Below are 24766 nucleotides of genomic sequence, written 5' to 3' on the forward strand. Positions count from 1 at the left end.
CCATGAAGACTATTTGTAAATCTGACTGATATTACAAAACGAGACGTTTTGACCTCTCTCAACATATTAAGAGTCCAACTCACACACAGGGTCTCATCTTAGACCTGGTCATCTCAAAGGATGTTGGAAATCTATCGATTGAGATTCAGGATATGGCTATTTCTGACCATTTTTGTGTATTTTTTGAATTACAGATTCTTCCAAAAGTTCAGACAATCTCTATCTCTATTCGAAAAAGGTAGATTAATGAGAGTGCTGGCACTAAGTTTATGGAGACTGTGGCTGTGCCACAGACTGTGAATGCTGAGACAGTTGATGAACTTTTGGACAATTTCACCTCGAAAATCACAAATGCAATTAATGCTGTCGCTCCTGTTAAAACTAAGACCATCCTGAGGCGACCTAGAACACCGTGGAGGAGCACAATGATGGTCAAGAGATCTAAATCGGAGTGTAGGAAAGCGGGGTTACTCCAAATTGACTATGATTTCTACAGACAGTCTCTTTTAAATTTTAACCAAGAGTTAGTGACTTTTCTGAAATCATCATCAAACAATACTCGTGCTCTATTTGCTGTGGTTGACAAACTTACAACACCCCCGAATCGGATAGATCCAGAACTTGCAACAGCTGACAAATGCAATGAGTTTGCTGGTTATTTTTGTGAAAAAATACAATCCATCAGGTCAAATGTCAGCACAAATCAGCAAAATGATAGAATGTTCTCACATTTGAAGCCACCCAGAGAAAACTATTAACTGGTCAGAATTTGATACAAATGACCAAAAAACTGTAGAGAAAAATGTACAGCAGGTGAAACCATCAACGAGCTGTCGATACCATCTGACTTTTTCAAAACTATTATGACATGAGTGCTACCTGATTTGCAGCAAAAAATTGCTCACTTCAGCCTGGCGAGTTCCCCAAAGCTCTTAAAGTAGCTGCTGTTAAGCCTCTCCTAAAAAACAGAGCACTGGACGATTCCATGTTTGCAAGCTATAGACCTATCTCAGATCTCCCGTTCATAGCCAAGATTCTTGAGAAACTTATTTTTAATCAACTCAGCAATTTCTTGAATTTAAATGGACTTTTTGACAAATTTCAATCAGGTTTCGGAACTCATCACAGTACCGAATCTGCTCTCATCAAAGTGCTAAATGATATAAAGTTGAATACTGACTCAGGAAAGGTGTCCATTTTAGTCTTGTTGGATCTCAGCGCGGCTTTTGATACGGTAGATCACAATATACTGCGAAACAGGTTAGAAACGTGGGTTGGCTTAAATGGAACGGTCCTTAAATGGTTTAGGTCCTACCTACTACTTTAAAAACCAAAGACTAAGTCCAAAACATTGGTGTTCTGATTGATTCAGACCTGACTTTCAACAATCATCTCAAATCAATCACAAAAACTGCCTTCTACCATCTGAAAAACATATCTAGAGTCACGTCTTGCAGATGAGGAAAAGCTCAGCCATGCTTTTATCACAAGTGGATTTGACCATTGTAATGGTCTTTTGAATGGACTCCCCAAAAAGTTCAGTTCACGGTGAACCCTCCCTCCCGTACCCTCCCTCCCGCCTCATGACAGATGGGATAAACTCCAGCACTCCCATGACCCTTGTGAGAATAACCCTAGCTCAGAAAATAAATGGATGGACATGTAAACCTTATTCATTAATTTATTCATCTTCCATACCGGTTATCCTCACTAGGGTCGCAGGTGTGCTGGCGTCTGTCCCAGCTATCTTTGGGCAAGAGGTGGACTGGTCAGCAGTGTCATACCAATGGAAATTTAGAGTCATCAATAAACCTACCCTGTGTCATAACCAGAATGCTAGGGCAGACCCAAATGCACGACTCGGGAGACAAGAAGGCAGTTAACGGAAGATCTTTATTCGTTCCAAGGTCGTATGCCAGAGACTCAGTCAGAGTGAGCCGGAGTATCAAGAGGCCAGGGCTCGGACCTGCAGGACCATGACAGTGTTAACGATCTTCGTGATTGGAAGGACCCACGAACCTGGGAGCGTCCTTGCAAGACTCCATTCGCAGAAACAAGATCCTTTGTGGACAGCCCTACGCGCTGTCCCACCTTGAACGCTGGTGCCCTTCTTCTCTTGAGGCCCACCACGGATTTGGAAGAGCTGCCCATGCATACGAGTGTCTTTCGGGCAATTTCCCAGGTCCGCTTGCAGCGTCTCACCACTGCCAATGCGGATGGCACCACAGAGTTCGTGCCCACCGATGGAAACAGAGAGGGAGGGTAACCATGAACGATGTGGAACGGAGCCATATCTGTGGAAGTGAAAGGCAGAGAGTTGTGGGCATATTCCACCCAACTGAGGTGCTGGCTCCAAGTGCTGTCATCATGCGATGCAGGACAGCGTAGACCGGTCTCCAGGTCCTGATTTATTCTTTCTGTTTGGCCATTGGACTCCGGGTGATGACCTGAAGTGAGGTTTACTTTTGCCCGATGAGGGTGCAGAACTCCTTCCAGAACCGAGTTGCGGTCCTCTGTCCGACACTACATTCACTGGCAGGGCATGATAATGGATGACTTTGTCTAGTAGCAGCTGCGCAGTCTGCTTGGCGGACAGAATCTTAGGAGCTGGTACGAAGTGGACCATCTTAGACAGGGTTCATACTCAGTCTGACCAAAAAAATTCAGGGCTTTTTAGGGGCATTCTTAGGGGCTGACACGGAAAAAATTTAGGGCCATCGTGGGAAATGAGTAAGGAAAAAAGACTCACCCAATGGTGCCATCAACCGTTCTTGGTTCATCAAATGTTCCAGTACCTCAGTACCTGTGACAGTGATCACCTGTCGCCCCTTGTGGTAGTTCTCATTGATATGACCATTGTCAACGTCTTCACATAACAGTATACAGAAAAACAGATTCCAACTACAATTGCAAGTATATACACAAATGTCTTCGACTGATGTCTGTTTCAGCACCCCTACTCTAGCTCCTTGAGCCTACCCAGTGCCTCCTCTATTTGTTGCTGCAGAGGTGCCAAAGTGGCTCTCTTGTCCTTTGCTCTGCCTCTGAGCGCATTGGCCTCAGTGATAAACCTCAGATTCCTCTTTTCTTCTGCCTCCTCACACAGCCTGTCAGCCTTCTCAATAAGCGTAGATATGTCAGTCTCTATTCTGGCTTTTTTGGCTTTGAGGCAGTAGAGATGAAAAGTGGGCAGCGATGCCAAATGTAGCCAGTTACGAAGTCTTCCTTTCCTCACAGTGGTAGTTTTTAGCAATGTCACTGTCTGGGAACATGACTGCAAACACTTTCAAATTATTTTCACAAGATTTGTAACTGTAATGGCTGCAGATCACTTTTAAAGTCCACACGATCTCTGCCTTTAATGAGTCCGTCTTCGTGTATTGAACTACGTTCATAAAGCCTGACTTCTGGCTGGACAACTGTAGGTGCGCATTAGGGATCGCAACCGGTCACAAATAACCGGTTATAACCGGCTTTGTTTTTTTTTTTTTTTAAACCGAAACCGTAATCCAATCATTTTTTCCGGTTCCGGTACTCCAGATTGCGCTATTTTTTCAACATCATTTCCACTTTTTTCAAGTTTCGCTGTTAGAGTAAAGTTGGACTGAAAAGAACATTCAGTTAAATCAAAGAAACATCAAACATGGCATCGAGGAAATGCTCCAAAGTATGGGAGTAAACTTGTTTTATTGGCATACATCAAAACACTACTCGCATAACTGGGGGGACTCTCGTCACTCCGGAAGAGCAACAACAAAAACAGTCCGTGCGGAAACTCGAGGTCCCGCGTGTGAATTATTTAAACACCACTATGGTACCGTTTTTTTGCTACAGCTGTTCGGTTAAAACTGGTTATGAAAGTAAGCGTTTTTTTGGGATCCCTATTGCGCATGCACTGCTAGTACCACTGACTGAAGTTGATGGTTCACTATCTTGATATTTTAGAAACAGATTCAAACCAAGGGAAGATGAGAGAGTCTTTGCCAAATCAGCGTGTCTCCTGTTTTTCCGGTGCGACTCCAGTGCTTTGACGCCCATCTTTTCAAGCTGGTAACTCTGCTTGCACAGATGGCAGTAAAACATGTGCTCGACGAACCCAGCTCCCAAACTCCTTACTTTCAACCTAAGTTTCTTGAAAAATGCACTTCCCCGTGATACAAGTTGGATCGATGAAAGAACTACGCTACGTCGTAACGAAGACGAAGTGAAATGCCTACTCACGGAAACAAACAATGGAATATCGACTAGTTGTCAACACGGTGACTTCCGTTGACAATTTCCGGCTGTTTTGGACGCCAGACGGATCGCTATTTTTTTTTTAAATAAAAGATTAATTTATTTTTTAGGGAGAATTTTGGCGGTAGTGGTCCTCCCTTTGATTTTTTTTAATTTAAGGCCTTTTTAGGGGCTTGACCGTTTTTTGAGGATTTTTAGGAGCCCCTAAATGCACCTTCGAAAATTTAGAGGTTTTTAGGGACTTTTAGGGCCGCGTGCGAAGCCTGTTAGAAAACCGATTGATGACTGAGAGTACCACTGTGTTTCCCTGGGAGCAGAGTAGACCTGTAACGAAGTCTAGAGAAATGTGTGACCAGGGGCGAGAGGGAATTGGTAGCAGCCGTAGCTTATGCATAGGTCGCAGGCGAGAGGTCTTATTGGCCATACAGATCGGGCACCCGTTGACATATTCCCTCACGTCCTTTCCCAGGTTGAACCGCTGTTCAACTACTGAGCAGGTCTTCACCATGCCGGGGTGACAGACGGTCTTGTTTGTGTGGACCCAATCGATGACTTCTCCTTGTAGAGTGGGTATTATGAACAGACGGACGGGAAGACATTCGGCTGGGCCCGGAAAGTCCCTTAAAGCCTCCTTTACCCGTGTCTTGATCTCCCAGGTGAACCCGGAGACGAAGCAGGCCTCCGGAAGTATCGGAACACTCACGGACTCCGTTCGCTCCCCTTCATGGATCCGGGATAGTCTGTCCGGTTTGCCATTCTTTGAGCCTGGACAAAAGGACAGAGTGAACCGGAAGCGAGTGAAAAAGAGTGCCCACCTGGCCTGGCGAGCATTCAGTCTCTTGGCGGTCCTCAGGTACTCCAAGTTCTTATGGTCCGTAAGGACCAGAAATGGCACTTGTGATCCCTCCGGCCAGTGTCTCCATTCCTCTAGTGCCGTTTTGACCGCCAATAATTCACGATTGCCCACATCATAATTCCGCTCTGCCGGAGTCAGTCTCTTAGACAACAAGGCGCACGGGTGAAGTCTTCCATCCCTTGCACACCTCTGGGAGAGTACTGCATCCATCTCCACCACAAACTGCCTCTCTGGATGTGGCATGATGAGGACAGGAGCTGTGGTGAAACTCGACCTAAGTCTATCAAAGGCCTCCTGGCAGGTGACATCCCACTCGAATGAATTGCGGGGTGAAGTGAGGGCGTGCAAGGGAGCAGCAATAGAACTGAAGTTCTTGATGAACTTGCGGTAGAAGTTGGCGAATCCGATGAATCTCTGCACCTCCCTGCGATTGGTGGGAGTGCGCTATTGGAGAACAGAGTTCACCTTATTGGGATCCATGCGAATCTGTCCCTCGGCCAAGATGAATCTATATAGATTATACATATATTATATTCCCAAGCCGGGAAAGTGGTGTGGCCCTGAGCCGCTGAAACTCCACGACTGGCGGGGTAGTTGGAGCGACCTGGACTGAGGTAGGAACTGTGGCGAGCGTCTGCCTTGGATCTGTAGAGAGCGGCGGATGGCTTCTGAGTCGGCTGGGTCCATGTCATGACCAGATCATTCTGTCATAACCAGAACGCTAGGGCAGACCCAAATGCATGACTTGGTTGACAGGGAGGCAGTTCAAGGAAGATCTTTATTCGTTCCAAGGTCGTATGCCGGAGAGTCAGTCAGAGTGAGCAGCAGTATCAAGAGCATCAAGCTTACGGGGTTAGTTGGAGGACAGGCGGAGGTCGATACACAGGGGTTCAAGATCAGGAACGAGGAAGTGCGGGAACGAAGCATGGATGGCAATGATCTGGCAAAGCCAGACCATCCGCTGGGTCCTATATATACTCGGGTTAATTATCACTGATGAGACGCAGGTGTGCACCGCCAGGGCTGGGACCAGCAGGACCATGACACCCTGCATGTTTTGGGGGTGTGGGAAGAAACCAGAATGCCCACAAAAAACCCACACAAGCACTGGGAGAACCTGCAAACTCCACACAAACAGGGCCGGGATTAGAACCCGGGTCTGCAAAACTTTAGAGCAGGTCAAATTTAGTTCCCTTGTTGAGGTGCAGTTTAGGTTCATCCAAAAAAATCTCAACTGAAAGGCACTTTTTGTGAGTAGTGTATGTACCGGAAAGCTACAACATGTTGCAGAGCAAAATGATATAAAATATTCTGTCTAACTTCGGGCAAAAGGTAGACTTCACCCTGAATTGGTCGACAGTCCGTTGCAGGATACATATTGACACCATTACTGAGCGTGAATCAATCCCACGCTGCCTGCACCAAAGTCAAGCGTGTGTACCACTACATCAGTTACTGTGATGTAAATGTTATAAATTAACTTCCTTAAGTGACTGCTTTATGTACAGTGAAGAAAATAAGTATTTGAACACCCTGCTATATTGCAGGTTCTCCCACTTAGAAATCAAGGAGGGGTTTCAAATTTTCATCGCAGGTGCATGTCCACTGTGAGAGTGATAATCTAAAAACAAAAATCCAGAAATCACAATGTATGATTTTTTTTAACGATCTATTTGTGTGATACAACTGCAAATAAGTATTTGAACACCTGAGAAAACCAATGTTAATATTTGGTACAGTAGCCTTTGTTTGCAATTGCAGAGGTCAAACGTTTCCTGTAGTTGTTCACCAGGTTTGCACACATTGCAGGACGGATTTTGACCCACTCCTCCGCACAGATCTTCTCTTGATGAGACAGGTTTCTGGGCTGTCGATGAGAAACACTGAGTTTCTATTCGGTTTAGGTCTGGACACTGGCTAGGCCATGCCAGAACTTAGATCTGCCTCTTACGGAGCCACTCCTTGGTTTTCCTGACTGTGTGCTTCGGGTCATTGCCATGTTGAAAGACCCACCCACTTGCAATATAGCAGGGAATTCAAATACATATTTTCTTCACACTATTTATCTATGATGTAAAACTCTGCTAAGAACCATGCTGCTCCCTTAATTGAAAATTCAAATAAAATTAATCAGGCTTCAGAATTGAAATCTGTATTGACAGGACATTGACATCGTCTGTAATATTGGTTGATATCGTAAATTCTGAGCAAGTGTGCAGACCTGTGTCGCAGTTGAGTATACTGGTGCAAACGCGATTCCAGCATCAGTGGAGCCCAGCTTCAACTTTCCTGCAGTGGTTGTGAGCAGATCTCTGAGAGTGGAGCCCTGCTCTGTACTGTTTGCAATCACTGTGGTGGTTTTACATTGCTGCAGAACCTCCAGGCTGTCACCTTCATTCACAGATTTACCCAACGACATAGAGTCTTTGTTTTCTGTTTGAAAATGGATAGATCACAAAAAACATTCCTTACAACCTTAATTCATTCATACATTCAAATTCACTGAATTTATTCTGAAGTCATTTGAAAAAAGAAAACAAGATGATTTTAATCTTTGTTCTTGCCTTTCTTCTCCTCTCTGGACTTCTGCTCTGCCAGATCAGCCAGAAAATGCAGAGGTGAGTGAGACTCTGGTGGAGTAACCACACTTCCCGCATCGCTGCTCGGACTTCTTCCTCCTCCATTCATCTCTACTTTTGTTCCTCCTTGATCAGAGTTTTGTTGACAGCGTGGCTCAGCCTTCACCAGTGACATCTTGTTGCTATGGTTCAAAACATTCTGTAGTACCTAGCAGAGAGAGGTAACAATAGCAGGTTAAATTATGACTTCCTTCATTATAAGAAGACCCAATGTGACAATTAGTTTTCAAAGAAATCATGGTAACCACAAATTTTCAGACAGGTTTCTTAACTTTTTAGTGTGTGGTCAAATTTGAAATTAGTTTGAGCCCATGGGTCACCGACGGCCTGATTCATGAAATACTTCCATATCTAAAAACAGGTACAAACTTCACTGCTCACACAAACAAATGTAGAAGCAGATCTACTAACTCAGGATTACACCTGCTAAATGCGCAAAATTGCAGCACAGGTCATTATGTGTGTTCTGAGAGACAAATATTTAAATAGAATTTAATTTCGCGCACACAAGGTGATTTAGAAAAACCTGCAACAAATTGGGATGGTGGATTTTGCATCTTTTAACGGCATTGCTATGCATGATGAGGAGACGCAGGAAAAATGAGACGAACCTGGAACAACAAATGTTTTCCACTCGTGTAAAAATGTTTCAAATTTCAGAAACAAAAAACACTGCAACGTATATATATCGTATAATTTCCGAGCTTCTGAATGATCTGAGGGGTGACTTGGAGCCTGTTATAAGAAGGACTCATGCGATTCCACCTATGATGAAACTCCTTTCAACTCTGCATTCCCTTGGACCCATTTCATTTCAGTGTACTCTGATAAATCATCCTGGCCTTGCCTGTAGCATTTTCTCAGGTGTGCTCTCCCAGTTTTATACACAATATTAGAAAGGATGACCACATACTGTAAATCCAATTTTCCCACACTTGAATGTGTAAGCGGATATCTTTTCTTTTTGACTTTGTAAAATGTTTGTTTGCCTTTTCACTAAAACTTTTCATTAAAAATTTCATGTGTATGAGTGCTCTGAAGCAGGGATCGAAACACCTTAACCTCCTCTAATACGCCTGGAAGAGGTGGTCCATAACCCTACTAGATTGCTCATATGCACTGTTTCCTCTATGATGCGCATGTGCGAAATTGTGCACGGCTGATGTGGTCTCTGCGCACAGACATTATGACATTATGTGTTGCGCACAAAAAAAAAATCCAACCCGAATTAAAGTGTAATACTATTCATTTTGTGGCATTCAGCAATGTGAGTCAATGAGTGAGGGATGATTGGCTGCTACATCCAATTGCAGAATAAACATGTGTACTGTTAAAAAGGAAAAGTAGTCACCTCTCAGGCCTTTTAGTTGATTTTTATTGAACATTTCAGCAGCATACGGAACTCTCTCTAACAACGAGCTGCTGCTCGGTCACCTAGTATCCAGCCTAGTTTACCTTACAACGGCCCCCTCAGCTCTTATACAGTGGTGCCTCTACTTATGAGCGTCTCTGGTAATGAAAAATTCAGGTTACGAAATGCCTCCTCGGAAAAATATTGTCTCTAGTTACGAAGAAATTCAGGATATGAAATGAAAAAACAGGCGGTGGACTCCCCAAATTCCACCGAACATAAACATTCTGTATCTTGGTTTGTGTAGCGTGATAGAGCTACTCTCCCAATGGCTATCGCCGTAGCATCTCCCTGGGATCCCACTGGCTAGGAGAGACGTCAGTCTTTATCCATGATGCTTTTTGATTCCTTGGACATTTGAATCACGCTAGCGCTGTCATACGCTGTCACAAGCTAAAGTACATTGGAAAAGTACAACTTTTTAGTTTGTTTTTCTGCAAGTTTATTCATCTTTCTTCACCAAGGGACTCAGAAAACATAAGAGGAATTAAGTTGTGTGAGTGCATACGTTCATACTTATGTCTTCTCTCGGCTGTTAAATTTTGCCTCCTCCTCTGCCCCCCTCTGCCCCCCACATGTAAATTGTGCTTCTACTTCTTTCGACTTGTCCGCTTCTACTTACGAAAAATTGACGTTATAAAAAGACTTCCGAAACGGATTAATTTCGTAAGTATAGGTACCTTTTTACAGTTATTACGGTTCTTACGCAGCCCATCGGTGGTTTACAATGACAGCATCCTTATGCATCACCCACCACCGGTGATTTAGTTAGCAATGCGGTCTAGGCAATGTGGAGTGAACGCTGCTGATGTTTATTCTCAATAATAATGGTAAAAGTAAAAAAAAAAAGAAATGTTATTTTAAGATACAATGAGTGTCACTGTATGTGAATAATAGAAGAATCTGAATGAGATTTTCTCTTTTTCGAGTGACAAAGATCTGATCTGAAAAATGCATTACAAAACCAAACTAGAAAGTGGTGGATGAGACTGTGTGCAATGTTAAAAGTCCATCTTGCCACAGCTTTAACAAGGATGAAAGCACAGAAAATACAGTGCACAAAAAGCCAATTATGTATTTCAAATATGGTGAACAGCATAATGTTTACCTTTATGAAATTACTCAAAATACCGTAATTTCTCGAGTACAATGCCTCCCGAAGTATAATGCGCACCCCCAAAATTGACCTAAAAAAAAAATCAGGAAAAGCCTTCTACCAATGTACAATGCGCACCACCAATTTGCTGCTACCCACATGCTCAAAATATATCTGTATTTCTATTTTGCTAGGTTTGTACTTTTATTGTTTGTACTTGTATTGTTTTCCAAAAATTGTCTGTACAACAATCATTGATAATAATCTTTGTGCATGTGCTGATGTAGCGGTAATATATATCTCGGGACAGTCCACAGGACACGCTTGTCCTGGTCCCTGTAATTGTCAAAACAGAATCCCTTAACCAATCAAAATAAATGCTCAATGATGACATAACATGCTATTACCACTGTTGATAACATGTATTACAGTCATAAATAAACAATTTAACACTGTTTAACTTGAACTTTTTTTGCATTAAATATTTTTGCATAAAATGTTTATGCATAGTGCAGTTTATCCACTACATTACACATCCTTTGCCAAGACTTCAAACGAAGCATCTCCAATCTGAAAAATATCCATTGTAGCGACCTTTGGTGCATCACTGTCGAACTCATCGATGTCTTGGTCCAGTTCTAGTTCCTCTTGCATTGCATCATGAACATCCATCATGCTCCTACAGCATGTCATCCTCTGTGCCATCCAGGGTGTTTGTGAGGAAACATTTTTTGAATCCCAAGAGTTTCAGTTCCACAGCGCACCCTCTCGCTCTCCATTCAGCTCTAATCTACACCATCTAATCTAGCGCATCTTTCACTAGCTGCTATTAAAACAACATGAGCTCAAACTACGTAGAAACGACCGTAATGGGCACATTTTAAAAAAAGTGAGCATTTCAATTGTGTGTGCCCTCACGTGCTTGTATTACGTAGTTTGAACTCACGTTGTCTTGATACCGATCTGAAGCCATTGAGCCCTCGTTGTTTTGAACTGCCCCGCTGCTTCCTGGTTGTTTGCGTCATCGGCAGGAGTGATGACATTTCTTTTAAAAGTAGCTGCACAACTAGCCATTGTAGTCGACATTCTTTGTCTTAGTTTAAGTTAAAACAAACTCACGGGCAGTCATTTCTGATGTTTGTTGCAGTAGCAGCAACTATGCAATGCTAACATTCGTAAAATGGCAAGCTCCCATGAGTAGGTCAGAGTTCAGGTTGGTGATGCACATTACCGTAGTATATATAAATGTGTAACATATGAGAGAGAATATTTTTTTACCACTATGTACCAGTGTATGACTATACAATGTGATTGTATTTTTTATTTTTCATCCATACCTAAATATAATGAGCTGTATTGACTTTTTTGAAAATATTTTTGGAAGAATTTGCACATTATTTTTGAGAAATTACGGTAATATATTCAACAAAGTCAAAATGCACATTTGGTCATGCACGTGTACATGTGCACAGTCAATGGACATGGATTAATGCGATCGATCAGTCACACCGCCAGTTATTCTCTGATACCTTGCACCACAATAGCAATAAATAGCAGGAAAAAAGAAACCGTCCTCTTAGCAACATATGAAGAAGAGCTGAATACACTTCCGGAATGACACAAGTGTGTGAATTATTGTGATATATCTCAATCATATGAATACAAGTGAGTTATTCACTCGGATGTTAATGCAGTGGTTCCACTTTGTGCACCACAAGCTGTATGGCAGGAGCTGTATTTTTTTTTTTAAATCCACCAGTATCACGTTATTTAATAATCCAACCATCCATTTTGTGTACCGGATATCCTCACCAGGGTCACATGTGTATTACCATGAGTTAGTTTTTGCCACTGCTTCTTCAGGGTTGGTGGACTAGACATTGAAAGAAATTTGAACGGTCCGGTTTGGTGGCCTCAGCATTGCATCCTTTCTCTTTGCAAATGATGTAGTTCTGTTGGCTTAATCAAGACGTGATCTCCAATGAGTGTAAAGTGGCCGGGATGAAAGTCAGCACCTCAAAATCTTAGACTAAGGTCCTCAGTTGGAAAAGGGTGGCATGCCCTCTCTGGGTCGGGGATGGGATCCTGCCCCAGAGGAGTTCAAGTATCTTGGGTCTTGTTCACGAGTGAACAAAGAATGGAGCGGGACATCAACAGCTGGATCGGTGCAACGTCTCAGCGATTCATAGTTTGTGTTGTTCCGTTGTGGTAAAGTGGGAGCTAAGTCAAAAGGTAAAGCTCTCAATTTACCAGTCGACCTATGTTCCTACCCTCACCTATGGTCAAGAGCTATGGGTCATAATCGAAAGAACAAGAACCTGGATACAAGCGGCTGAAATGAGTTTCTGCCGCAGGGTGTCCGGGCTCTCCCTTAGAGAAATAGTGTGAGAAGGTCATCCAGGAGGGGCTCAGTGTCGAGCCGCTGCTTCTCCGCATTGAGAGGAGCCAGATGAGTTGGCTGGAGCATCTGATTCGGATAGCTCTCAGATGCCTCCTGGTGAGGTGTTCCGGGCATGTCGCATCAGAAAGAGATCCTGGGCATGACCCAGGAGAGATGACTAAGGAAGTCCTTAGTGCCCCCGAAGCACGCTTTTTTGTGTTAAATATTACTTCAACCATTGTTTTATTTGTTTTATTATTTGCTAGTTATGCTATTCTGTTTGCTTTGCTGTGATAGTTTTAGTTCTGATGTGACACTGAGTGTGAACAATATCGTGAGTAATCACATAGCTGCACTTTTAGCATCTGAGGCAATGTAAGCTTTTTCTGCTAACAGATGGGAAATACAATTTTTCCTCACTGCCTTGTGAACACCATCATATGGTTGCTTACATACATCCTGAAACACATTATCATGCATAACCAGTGTTTTCACGTGTACCTCATTGGATAACTAGTACAGTAGTACAAGTAGTAGTAGTAGTAATACAGTAGTCCATTTACTTAAAAAAGTCACTACTAACGAAAGATTCAGGTTGTTTGTTGTTACAAAAGAAAATTGAGGATACAAAAGGAAAAAAAAATGGTGCTGGATTGAACCGTATGTAAACATCCTGTACTGTATCTTGCGCTTGGGGAATGTGCAATTCTGATGAAAGATATCCTGCTACAGGGTTCATACTCAGTCTGACCAAAAAAATTTTAAGGGCTTTTTAGGGGCATTCTTAGGGGCTGACACGGAAAAAATTTAGGGCCATCGTGGGAAATGAGTAAGGAAAAAAGACTCACCCAATGGTGCCATCAACCGTTCTTGGTTCATCAAATGTTCCAGTACCTCAGTACCTGTGACAGTGATCACCTGTCGCCCCTTGTGGTAGTTCTCATTGATATGACCATTGTCAATGTCTTCACATAACAGTACACAGAAAAACAGATTCCAACTACAATTGCAAGTATATACACAAATGTCTTCGACTGATGTCTGTTTCAGCACCCCTACTCTAGCTCCTTGAGCCTACCCAGTGCCTCCTCTATTTGTTGCTGCAGAGGTGCCAAAGTGGCTTTCTTGTCCTTTGCTCTGCCTCTGAGTGCATTGGCCTCGGTGATAAACCTCAGATTCCTCTTTTCTTCTGCCTCCTCACACATCCTGTCAGCCTTCTCAATAAGCGTTGATATGTCAGTCTCTATTCTGGCTTTTTTGGCTTTGAGGCAGTAGAGATGAACAGTGGGCAGCGATGCCAAATGTAGCCAGGTACGAAGTCTTCCTTTCCCCACAGTGGTAGTTTTTAGCAATGTCACTGTCTGGGAACATGACTGCAAACACTTTCGAATTATTATATATTTGTAACTGTAATGGCTGCAGATCACTTTTAAAGTCCACACGATCTCTGCCTTTAACGAGTCCGTCTTCGTGTATTGAACTACGTTCCTAAAGCCTGACTTCTGGCTGGTTGAAGTCGATGGCTGGACAACTGTAGGTGCGCATGCACTGCTAGTACCACTGCCTGAAGTTGATGCTTCACTATCTTGATATTTTAATATCTCCAGCGCTTTGACGCCCATCTTTTCAAGCTAGTAACTCTGCTTGCACAGATGGCAGAAAAACATGTGCCGATCTTTTGGATCTCGACGAACACAGCTCCCAAACTCCTTACTTTCAACCCAAGCTTCTTGAAAAATGCACTTCCCCGTGATGCAAGTTGGATCGATGAAAGAACTACGCTACGTCGTAACGAAGACGAAGTGAAATGCCTACTCACGGAAACAAACAATGGAATATCGACAAGATGGCAACTAGTTGTCAACACGGTGACTTCCGTTGACAATTTCCGGCTGTTTTGGACGCCAGTCGGATCGCTATTTTTTTTTAAATAAAAGATTAATTTATTTTTTAGGGAGAATTTTGGCGGTAGAGGTCCTCCCTTTGATTTTTTTTTAATTTAAGGCCTTTTCAGGGGCTTGACCGGTTTTCGCGGACTTTAAGGACTTTTAGGAGCCCCTAAATGCACCTTCGAAAATTTAGGGGTTTTTAGGGACTTTTAGGGCTGCGTGCAAACCCTGTGCTAGGTTACAAGGGGCCCGGTTGATTATTTTTCCAAAGCCTAAAACACAGTTGACAAAGTGTCTACGATGGATTCAGGCTTGCGGAAGACCGCACGTACAAATAAATGTAACAATATCAACAAACACAAGGCTGTGTGTTTGAAGGTAAGTGAGGGAGAAGTATCTTCTCTGAGTTTGATCAAATTATTATCAGTGCTTTATACATTGCAGGAGAGCAACTTTCACTTTGTTAGTATATCACTGACCTGCTGAATAAAGTGTGTAATGTTTTATGCCGAAGAGTCAGGTTAGTGATACATAAATGCGCGATGTCATGTAAGAGAAATGTCTATTTGCCTATTTGTATCACATCAGACTTTTAAGACACAGCACTGGGTTCGATTATAAGCTAAGTCAAATTTTTTCATCTGGTGACCACGGTACTGACTGAGTTAATCACCATTGTTTAAATCTAGAAAATCGAGCTTAACTCACTTATAAAGACTGCAATGATATTACTCATGATATTTCCAAGTAAAAAGTACTCACCCTGCTTTACATGTGCAGGACGATTCCACTATTTTATCGTGTTGGATTTCAATAAGAAGTTTGTGAGGGGTCAAACTTTTTGCATCGATCGTCAAGATTTCGCTGTAATTCTGACATTGCGTCCTGCTCCGTCGCAAATCTTAATTCCGTGTACGTATCTTTGCGTGAAATAGTTGAGACCTCGCCGTAAAACTCTCTTGGGCAAGCCTGGTATATTTGGCAAAAATCATACCGCAATATTATCTGGAATACACGATAGAGAATTGACTTCAAACCAGTTCTGTTAAGTGGCCATTTTGGAAGCTTGTGGGACATCGCAACTGTAGCTAAGGAGGCAGAGCTTAAGATCGCCAGTCGGAAAGGTACATTGTTTTGCTGGGAAAGGGTGAAGAGGTCATTGACGAGTTGGTTTAACACACCACAATGCAGTAGCAATCTGGAGCGTTGAAGAGGAGGCACCCTTTATTCCGTCAGCTAGAAGAAAAAATATTTGACGAAATTCCATGACATTTCTGGATATATTAAAAAGAATCATCTGGAAAACATACTAACTAATCAGGCTATTTCCACAAGATTATTAAAAGCCGTCAAAGACAATAATCCCTGGATTGGTACTTCAAGAAACTATGAAAGTTAAAGTTAATGTTTGTTTTGAATTTATTGTTTGTAGAATTTATTAATTTTAGTGGAATTGAATTGTGTGCATGACTCCGCCTCTGAGGACGCCACGATGCGTTTTTGCTCACCACACACTCAACGCTAAAGGTAAATGAACATTTGATCTTATTCTTTATATTATGTACACTTTAAATGCTCAATCCTGGACCCGCCTGTGTGAAGTTTGCATGTTCTCGCCGTGCCTGCGTGGGTTTCTTCCGGGTACTCCGATTTCCTCCCACATCCCAAAAACATGCAACATTAATTGGACACCCTAAATTGCCCATAGGTGTGATTGTGAGTGCAGCCGTTTGTCTCCCACATGCTCTGCGATTGGCTGGCAACCAGTTCAGGGTGTGCCCCGCCTCCTACCCATTGACGGCTGGTAAGAGGGTCCAGCATTTCCCGTGACCCTCGAGAGGATAAGCGACAAAGAAAATGGATGGATGGACATATAAAATGCGTTTTTACTTACCAAACAACTTCCGGAATGGATTTTTTTTTTTTTAAATCGAGGTATCACTATATTTATAAATATTGGAAATTGTGATGCACATAAACTGTACTTGTCCCTTTTGGAGAAAAAATTTAAAACTTTTAATTGCCCCTTGTGGTTTCAAAAATATGTTCCATATCATACATAGATATTTTAATAGAGCATCAATTATTTGCGGATTTTTGTGATTCCGGGGAGGGGAATACGTAACCCCCACGAATCATGAGGGAAAACTGTACCTGTGAGACACCATTGGTGGTCGGTATCTTGCTGAGAAGGTTCTGTTTGTTGGTGCACGCACAATGGAGTCTGAAATTGTGCTTTTCTTTCAGTGAATGCATGGAGGTCACTAAGTCAGTCAGAACTGAAAAAGAAAGGAAAGATCCGCAGTAAGCATCATTACAATTACTATAGAATAGGAATACTTTTCTTGTGACTTTAAATAAATATAATAAGATTAAAAGCAGTTCCTTGTGCAAGTGCAGAGATGCATGTAAAATACAGTATAAACTAGAGCTACGAGCATGTACGAGCGGGACCTCACACACCTGGGCATTGGGGGTACTGGCACATTAAGGGATCTATTGAAAATGAATGGAAATGCTTTTAATGAATTTCACGACCCCTCAATGTATAAGGTGTTCTGTAATAAGAAAGTATCACTTGACAGTATTGCTAATTTTTGACGGGAATAAGATCATGAATAATAGATGTGTGCCAACTCTATGAGTAAGTGGCATGATGACCACGAGTATATAATTGTAGATGTTGTCAGGTCTGAACTTTGATCAAATGTGTGACATTTTGAAAGGACAATAACATTTGTGGTCAAAGTAAAAAGCTTTTGTTAGCATTGCTAAACAGCAAAGTTCACATGGACATTAGGCTAAAGCAAGCATGTATGGTAAGCTTTTAATGCACTCAGAAGAACAAGAAGTAAATCATTTATTTTGAAATAATAACAAAACAAAGACAATCAACAGAAGGTATTCTCTCAACAGTTCTGTCTCGTTCATTTATTTTACATTTCTGTTTAAATAATTGATCCACTTCTCTCCTTCTTTTATTGTGTTTGTATGATTTCACAAAGTATCAGTTATCACCATCCTGTAAAATATGAAAAGATGAAGAATCCGAGTTGTGCTCGTTACCTGTGCCAGGAATGATCTGTGTTGGCATTAAGTGTTTGTGATCATGAGGCTGGCCTTTCACACACTTCATCCAGCTATACAGTTCTTTATCTGGAAACAGATACAATTCAGAGCAAATACTAACTTAGACAATTGAAAATATACACATGTAACACAAATATAAAAACATAATATAAATGTGTCATGTAATGTATGGATGTAATTTTGTAAAATATAAAAATGTAATTCAAAGACATTTTTCAGTAAGACTTACTGGCGAAGATGTGGCTGCGACTGAGATGTGGCCGCGCTAATCTGGTATGTAGCCCTAATAACTTTATAATGTATATTATGTGTGTGTAGAGGTGTATGTAGGTGTGTGTGCGTGCTCGACACTTACTGGGACAGTCCTCTAATGAGGAAGACTCCATAAAATCCAAACTATTGGCCCTTATAAAAAGATATTGCTGATGATTGCTCGCAGTTTACAGACATTAACCTACTTTAAGGCTTTTTCTCTATACTCATATGAGAAGTCCGCAAAAGGTTTCCCTGGCGACTCCACTAGGCTTCAGGAGACATCATGGAGACGTCTCCAGAAGCTAGCGGTAACTCGAGTCGCCATCAGGTTGCTGGTTTCCAGCCCAGTGAGATAGGGGTCTTTCTGAGTATGGTAAGATGCTTTCAAATTGCTCTCATGGATATTTTTACAAAGTCAAGTTGTTCATAAAAGTTCTTCATTGTGTCATGTGAGGGATATCTATATTCCCCAGTTTGGTTTTATCAAAGTTTTAATCTCACGGTTCAGTTTTATCACGGTATTAATCTCACAGTAAAATAATTATTTCGATACTGTGGGGAAGCTCACAGTTTTGGCGTAAAACAGAGTATTGCAGCCAAAAGACCTCCCTTTTTTTCCTGGCAGAGTCCTTCTCGGTAGGTTTCAAAAGTTTCTTTATGTTTCCCCACTGTTTTTTGTGAAAAAGATATTTTGAAATTACAAGTATATATTACCATGCACTTCTGTCTCTGTCTGTCCAATGTTTCCATTTGTATACAGTACCCCAAAAATTCTGATATGCTGCAGGAATAATAATGGTATGCTCACAAAAACAAAATCAAATACTGAGAAATTGTTTGTTCACTAATATGGAAGTTGATTAATATTTTTTTAATATTTATTTATAGCATTAAAAAAAAGATGGCTTTTGCTTCCGGTCATCAAACCAGCCCGATCGTAATTCAATAAATCCTGCTGAATTTGGGCCGAATGTTGTGAATACTCGACGTGGGACGCTCCTGGCAACGACTTTGGTGGACTAAAGTCACCATCTGTGCAATCTTAGTACCCAAATTAGAGCCATAACATTCGCATCAAAGCTGATTGATCTGGGTTAACCTAGCGTGGGCTGCTAACAACAAAACACCTCTGTTTTCTAATATTTACTGAGGAGGAAAACATCAAACGACAGGATCTACACGTCCTGCAAAACCTACGTATCATGTACAACGAGGATCGTGAGTACTCATAAGAAGTGGGTGAGAGGAAACATCAACTTAAACTTGCTTATCGGACTAGTATTCCTAAGTTGAGCTTGCTAACAACGAGACATTTTTGTGTTCAATTCGTGGATGAGGGCCGTGAGGACTAATGGGAAATTTAACAAGTCTTATCTTAGTATGTCTTAGTTCCCAAATTGGTGCCGTATCGTTCGAGTTGAAGCTGCTCATCCAAAGTTAGCCTAGCGCACTAACAACATTACCTACGTGGAGTATACAACGAGGACCAAACATGGAACGTGGACTCAACCTTCAATTACTACAGTAGGGCAATTGTAGTTTGAATCCCTTCCATCCACATATCCTTTAAATCGCCATATTCTTTATCTTTTCACACAGGTAGTATGTGATTTGTGTACCTTATGTGATGACTGTTTATGTGATTGCTTTCATTTGACCTGAACTTTAACATAGATTAGGTAGTATTTGAATTGTGTATCTTATGTGCTGACTTTGTTTATTTGATTGCTTCTTCTTTCTGACTATCTGCAGCCCGTTGGCCAGCACAATATGGTGCTACCGGTCGGCCCGTCCCAAGCCTGGATAAATGCAGAGGGTTGCAGCAGAATGGGCATCCGTCGTAAAACTGTGCCAAACATATATGAGCGTTCATCATATGAATGCCATAATGGTTAGGTTGTGGCCCGGGCTTCCTACGCCCACCCCCGGAAAAGCGTAGGTAGAAATTCAGATAATGCAGGTCGAAGACAAAAAAGAGCAGGAAAGCCAATTGGTTGGCAGAAGAAGAAGAGGAATGCACAGACCATACAGCTGTGTGTAGGGACTTTAAATGTTGGAACTATGACAGGAAAAGCTCAGGAGTTAGTTGACATGATGACTAGGAGAAAGGTAGACATAGTGTGTATCCAAGAGAGCAAGTGGACAGGGAGTAAGGCTAGAAGTTTAGGTGCAGGGTTTACATTATTTTTTCATGGAGTAGATGGGAAGAGAAATGGAGTAGGAGTTATTTTAAAAGAAGAGCTGGCTAAGAATGTCTTGGAGCTGAAAAGAGTATCAGATGAAGAGTGATGATGATGATGAAACTTGAAATTGATGGTGTTATGTATAATGTGGTTAGCGGCTATGGCGCACAGGTAGGATGTGACCTCGAATTGAAAGAGAAACTCTGGAAGGAACTAGACGAAGAAGTCTTGAGCGTCCCAGACAGACAGAGTTGTGATTGGTGCAGATTTCAATGGAGATGTTGGTGAAGAAAACAGGGGTGATGAAGAAGTAATAGGTAAGTACGGCAGTTAAACAAAGGAACTTCGAGGGGCAGATGGTGGTGGACTTCGGAAAAGGATGTAATTGGCAGTGGTGAACACTTATTTCCAGAAGAGACGGGAAAATAGAGTGACCTACAAGAGCGGAGGTAGAAGCGCGCAGGTGGATTATATTATATTATTATTTTGTGCAAACGAAGTAATCTGAAGGAGGTTACCGACTGTAGTGGTGGGAGAGACTGTGGCTCGACAGCAATTGATGATGGTGTGTAGGATGACCCTGGAAGCAGGTAGGAAGATTAAGAAGACAAAGGTAGAGTAGAGAATCAGGTGGTGGAAGTTGAGAAAGGGAGAATGTTGTGTGGCTTTTCGGAAAGAGATGAAGTAGGCTCTAGATAGTCAGGAAGAGCTCCCAGAAGACTGGAATACTACTGCCAAAGTATTCAGAGAGGTAGGCAGGAGAGTGCTTGGAGAGTCTTCTCGTAGGAAAGGGGAGAAGACTTGGTTGTGGAACCCCAAAATACAGGAAGTCATCCAAGGAAAGAGATTAGCAAAGAAGAAGTGGGACTCGGAGAGGACTGAGGAGAAGCGGAAGGAATACATTGAGATGCACCGTAGGGCAAAGGTAGAGGTGGTGAAGGAAATATGTTGATTGGTCCCAATAATGTACTAAGTTGATGGAAAGAGTACTTTGATAAGTTAATGAATAAAGGAAATGGGAGAGAAGGTAGAGTAGATGAGGCAACCGTGAATGAATGGGAAGTGGCATTGATTAGTAAGGGAGAAGAAAGAAAGGCACTGAATAGAATGAAAATTTGACAGTTGGACCCAATGACATACCAGTGGTGGTCTGGAAGCAATTTGGTGAGGTAGCTGTGGAGTTTTTGACCAATTTATTAAATAGAATAGTAGCGGGAGAGAAGATACCAGAAAAATGGAGGAAAAGTGTGATTGTCCACATTTTTAAGAACAAAGACGATGTTCAGAACTGTGGAAACTACAGAGGAATAAAGATAATGAGCCACACAATGACGTTATGGGAAAGAGTAGTGGAGGCTAGACTCGGGACAGAAGTAAGTACAGTATCTGCGAGCAACAGTTTGGTTTCATGCCGAGAAAGAGTACCACAGGTGCATTATTTGCCTTGAGGATGCTCGTGGAAAAGTACAGAGAAGGTCAGAAGGAGCTGCACTGTTTCTTTGTAGACCTAGAGAAAGCCTATGACAGAGTACCACGAGAGGAACTGTGGTACTGCATGCACAAGTCTGGTGTGGGGGAGAAATATGTTAGAACAGTACAGGACATTTATGAGGGCAGCAGAACAGCGGTGAGATGTGCCTTTGGTGTGTCAGAAGAATTTAAGGTGGACGTGGGACTGCATCAGGGTTCTGCACTGAGCACCTTCCTGTTTGTGGTAGTAATGGATAAGCTGACAGACGAGGTTAGACTGGAATCTGACTGTGATCTGCGGTGAAAGCAGGGAGCAGGCAAAGGAACAATTAGAAAGGTGGAGGTACGCAATGGAAAGGAGAGGAATAAAGATTCGCCGAAGTAAAACAGAATTTATGTACGTGAATGAGAGGGGCGGAGGAGGAAGAGTGAAGCTCCAGAGAGAAGTGATGGCAAGGGTGGAAGGCTTCAAATACTTGGGGTCAACAATACAGAGGAATGGTGAGTGGGGTAAGGAAGTGAAGAAACGGGTCCAAGCGGGATGGAACAGTTGGCGGGAGGTGTTTGGTGTTCTATGTGACAGAAGAGTATTAGCAAAGTTAGAGGGCAAAGTTTGTAAAACAGTGGTGAGGCCTGCCATGATGTAGGGATTAGAGACCGTGGCTCTGAAGAAACAGGAAGCAGAACTGGAGGTAGCAGAAATGAAGATGCTGAGGTTATTGCTTGGTGTGAACAGGTCGGATAGGATTAGAAAGGAGCTCATTAGAGGGACAGTCAAAGTTGGATGTTTTGGAGACAAGGTTAGAGAGAGCAGACTTCGATGGTTTGGACATGTTCAGAGGCGAGAGAGTGAGTATATTGGTCGAAAGGTGCTGAGGATGGAGCTGCCAGGAAATAGAGCGAGAGGAAGATCAAAGAAAAGGTTGATAGATGTTGTGAGGGAGGACTTGAGGACAGTGGGTGTTAGAGAAAAGGATGCACGAAATAGGCTGAGATGGAAAAAGATGAAACGATGTGGCGACCCCTAAAGGAACAAGCCAAAAGAAAAAGAAAAAGGATTCTGGCTCCAAACAATGATTTCTTTGCTTGAGTCCAGAAATTCAAGTCAGAAACATGGGAACATTCTTAAAGGCAACACAGGTTTAAAAACAGCCAAGTCATAATGAACAAAATCGTAGGAATCCTTGTTCGTTGACTTAGTATTTGATTTCGAAGTAACGCTTGGATCGGTGTAGCAGCTCTGGGGTAGATCCAGGAGGGACTCAGGGCCCGTGATGCAAAGGAGGTGTCTTTGATCAATGTTTTCCTGCAATTCACATTAAATTCTGTCTTTTTTATATTAGCATTCACTTCGTAAATAACCCTAGATACATGGCAAAGCGATGTTTGGTCTGCATTCCTTCCGTATGCATGCAGCATTTGGGTCATGTGGGACAATCAGTACATTTCTTTATGATGTCCTACCATGGTCACATTGGGTGCACACCCGTTCGGATACATACAGTATATACTTTTATGATGAGGAAGTGAACTGCTATAGCAGCCCGGTTAGGTGACATTGCTAAGTATACATGTCCCATAACTAAATTTAAAGCACAAAGGTTCATTGTTTTACATTGAGACAGGACCACAAATATCACGTGGTATTTTCAATGCTGCAATATTGCGATACAGTGAATATTGTGACATTCACAGTTATGTCCATGGTGTGTGGGTTTGCAATACATTGAAAAAAATCTCTACTTGGGTTATTTCTTGTCATTTATTCGACCCGTTAAGTGAACATATTTGCCCTTTTACTTTACTTGCAACTTTCCCATCATAAAATATATACAACTGACCTTTGGAACTCCTTCTTTCCTTGGCCTTGTAGCAGTCCAGGCAGACAACAAAGCCACATTTCTGACAGACCCAGTGGATGTTGAAGAGTGTTGCCTCGCAGGCATCACACATCTCCCTCACTCCCTTAACCGCACGCTTCCAAACAAGCTTGGCTGAAATGCACACAAAAAGTGATTAAGGGTAAAACTGCAGTTATATGAGATTTACAGTTGTCTCTTTCCATACCGCTGTTTGCATTTTTCAGTCTTGTTGTTTTGCAGATTTTTAAATTGTACATATCTAATTTCCTATTGCATTTTTTTTCTTCGCTGTATTGTGGGATTTTGTGGTGAATATTTTTCCACAAGGATCATATGTTACTGCAGACTTCTACAGTAAAAGGTGAGTCAGGAGGGTTGAGTGTGGAAAAGAAGGATAATGTCCATAGTTTGAGATAATATCATACTTAAAACTAGCTTATGGAATTTCATGTCTCTGATAAGTAGTTCAATCAATGTAGGTTACCACTGCCATCCACCCATCCATTTTGGGAGATTCTTATCCTCACAAGGTCTGATGCTTGAGCCATTCCCAGCCATCTTTGGGCAGCCAATCGCAGGGTACAGGAACAAACAACCATTTGCACCCACAAGCACACTAAAGAGCAATTTATAGAGTCTCCATTCATTGCGTGTTTTGTGGATGTGGGAGGAAACTGGAGAAAACCGAGGCAGGCACGCGGAGAACATCCAAAATCCACACATCCACACATTTCAACCCCAGTCCGCAGAACTGTGAGGCTAACACCCTAATCAGTCGCACCACGTCACCCCTACCACTACTAGGTAGAACTAATTATAACTCCTCCACAGGTAGTTAGATAGACACCTGTAATTTCCCAGCAGTACTTTACACACACACTAGCTAAATGTTAACCAATCAACAGCCAGTCGTTACCATGACCAAACAATCGCGATCGCTACATTCTCATTAGCAGACTACCATGTCACTCAACAGGCCAAGCCCTGTCTTTAAAAGGAACACATACTCAAAGTCACAGAAATGCAGCGAAACATGAGGATGACTATCCAAACTGAAAATAATTCCTCCACCTCATATGTTAGAACACATCCAGCGTAATATATATACTGTAAATAAGGTGTCCAGGAGGGCAACTAATTAAAATGCGAGTGATAGGATAACATACCATCTGTTTTGATCCAGGTGGCTGCTGTATTCTCCATCAGGACCATCTGACAGAACATGTCTCCTATGAAGCTGAGGATGTACTTGGCAGTGGTTTGATCCAGATGACTTTCCTCCATTGTTCCAGGGATCCACAAGGCAAGGGCCTCATCATCAAACTGGTCTGGAGTCGAAAAACCATCCATTCGGATGACTCCATTTTTACTGAAGGAAAGCCTAAAAGGAAAAAAATTG

At 42.2% G+C, this 24766-nt stretch overlaps 1 protein-coding gene across 14 annotated transcripts in view; it reads right to left on the reverse strand.

Annotated features, from left to right (window-relative positions):
• The window catches only part of jmjd1cb (jumonji domain containing 1Cb), a 246137-nt gene that overhangs the window by 28252 nt on the left and 193119 nt on the right, over nucleotides 1–24766 (reverse strand). For all 14 annotated transcript variants that reach the window (XM_061811226.1, XM_061811228.1, XM_061811229.1 and 11 more), the window contains 6 exons: nucleotides 24534–24748; nucleotides 23347–23499; nucleotides 17574–17663; nucleotides 16662–16786; nucleotides 7657–7879; nucleotides 7314–7525 (listed from right to left, as the gene is read on the reverse strand). In XM_061811226.1, the coding sequence (XP_061667210.1) occupies nucleotides 7314–7525; nucleotides 7657–7879; nucleotides 16662–16786; nucleotides 17574–17663; nucleotides 23347–23499; nucleotides 24534–24748 (1018 nt within the window). The remainder of the gene's footprint in view (nucleotides 1–7313; nucleotides 7526–7656; nucleotides 7880–16661; nucleotides 16787–17573; nucleotides 17664–23346; nucleotides 23500–24533; nucleotides 24749–24766) is intronic.

Source organism: Syngnathoides biaculeatus, chromosome 22 (genome assembly GCF_019802595.1).
Source record: "Syngnathoides biaculeatus isolate LvHL_M chromosome 22, ASM1980259v1, whole genome shotgun sequence".
NCBI classification, from domain to species: domain Eukaryota; kingdom Metazoa; phylum Chordata; class Actinopteri; order Syngnathiformes; family Syngnathidae; genus Syngnathoides; species Syngnathoides biaculeatus.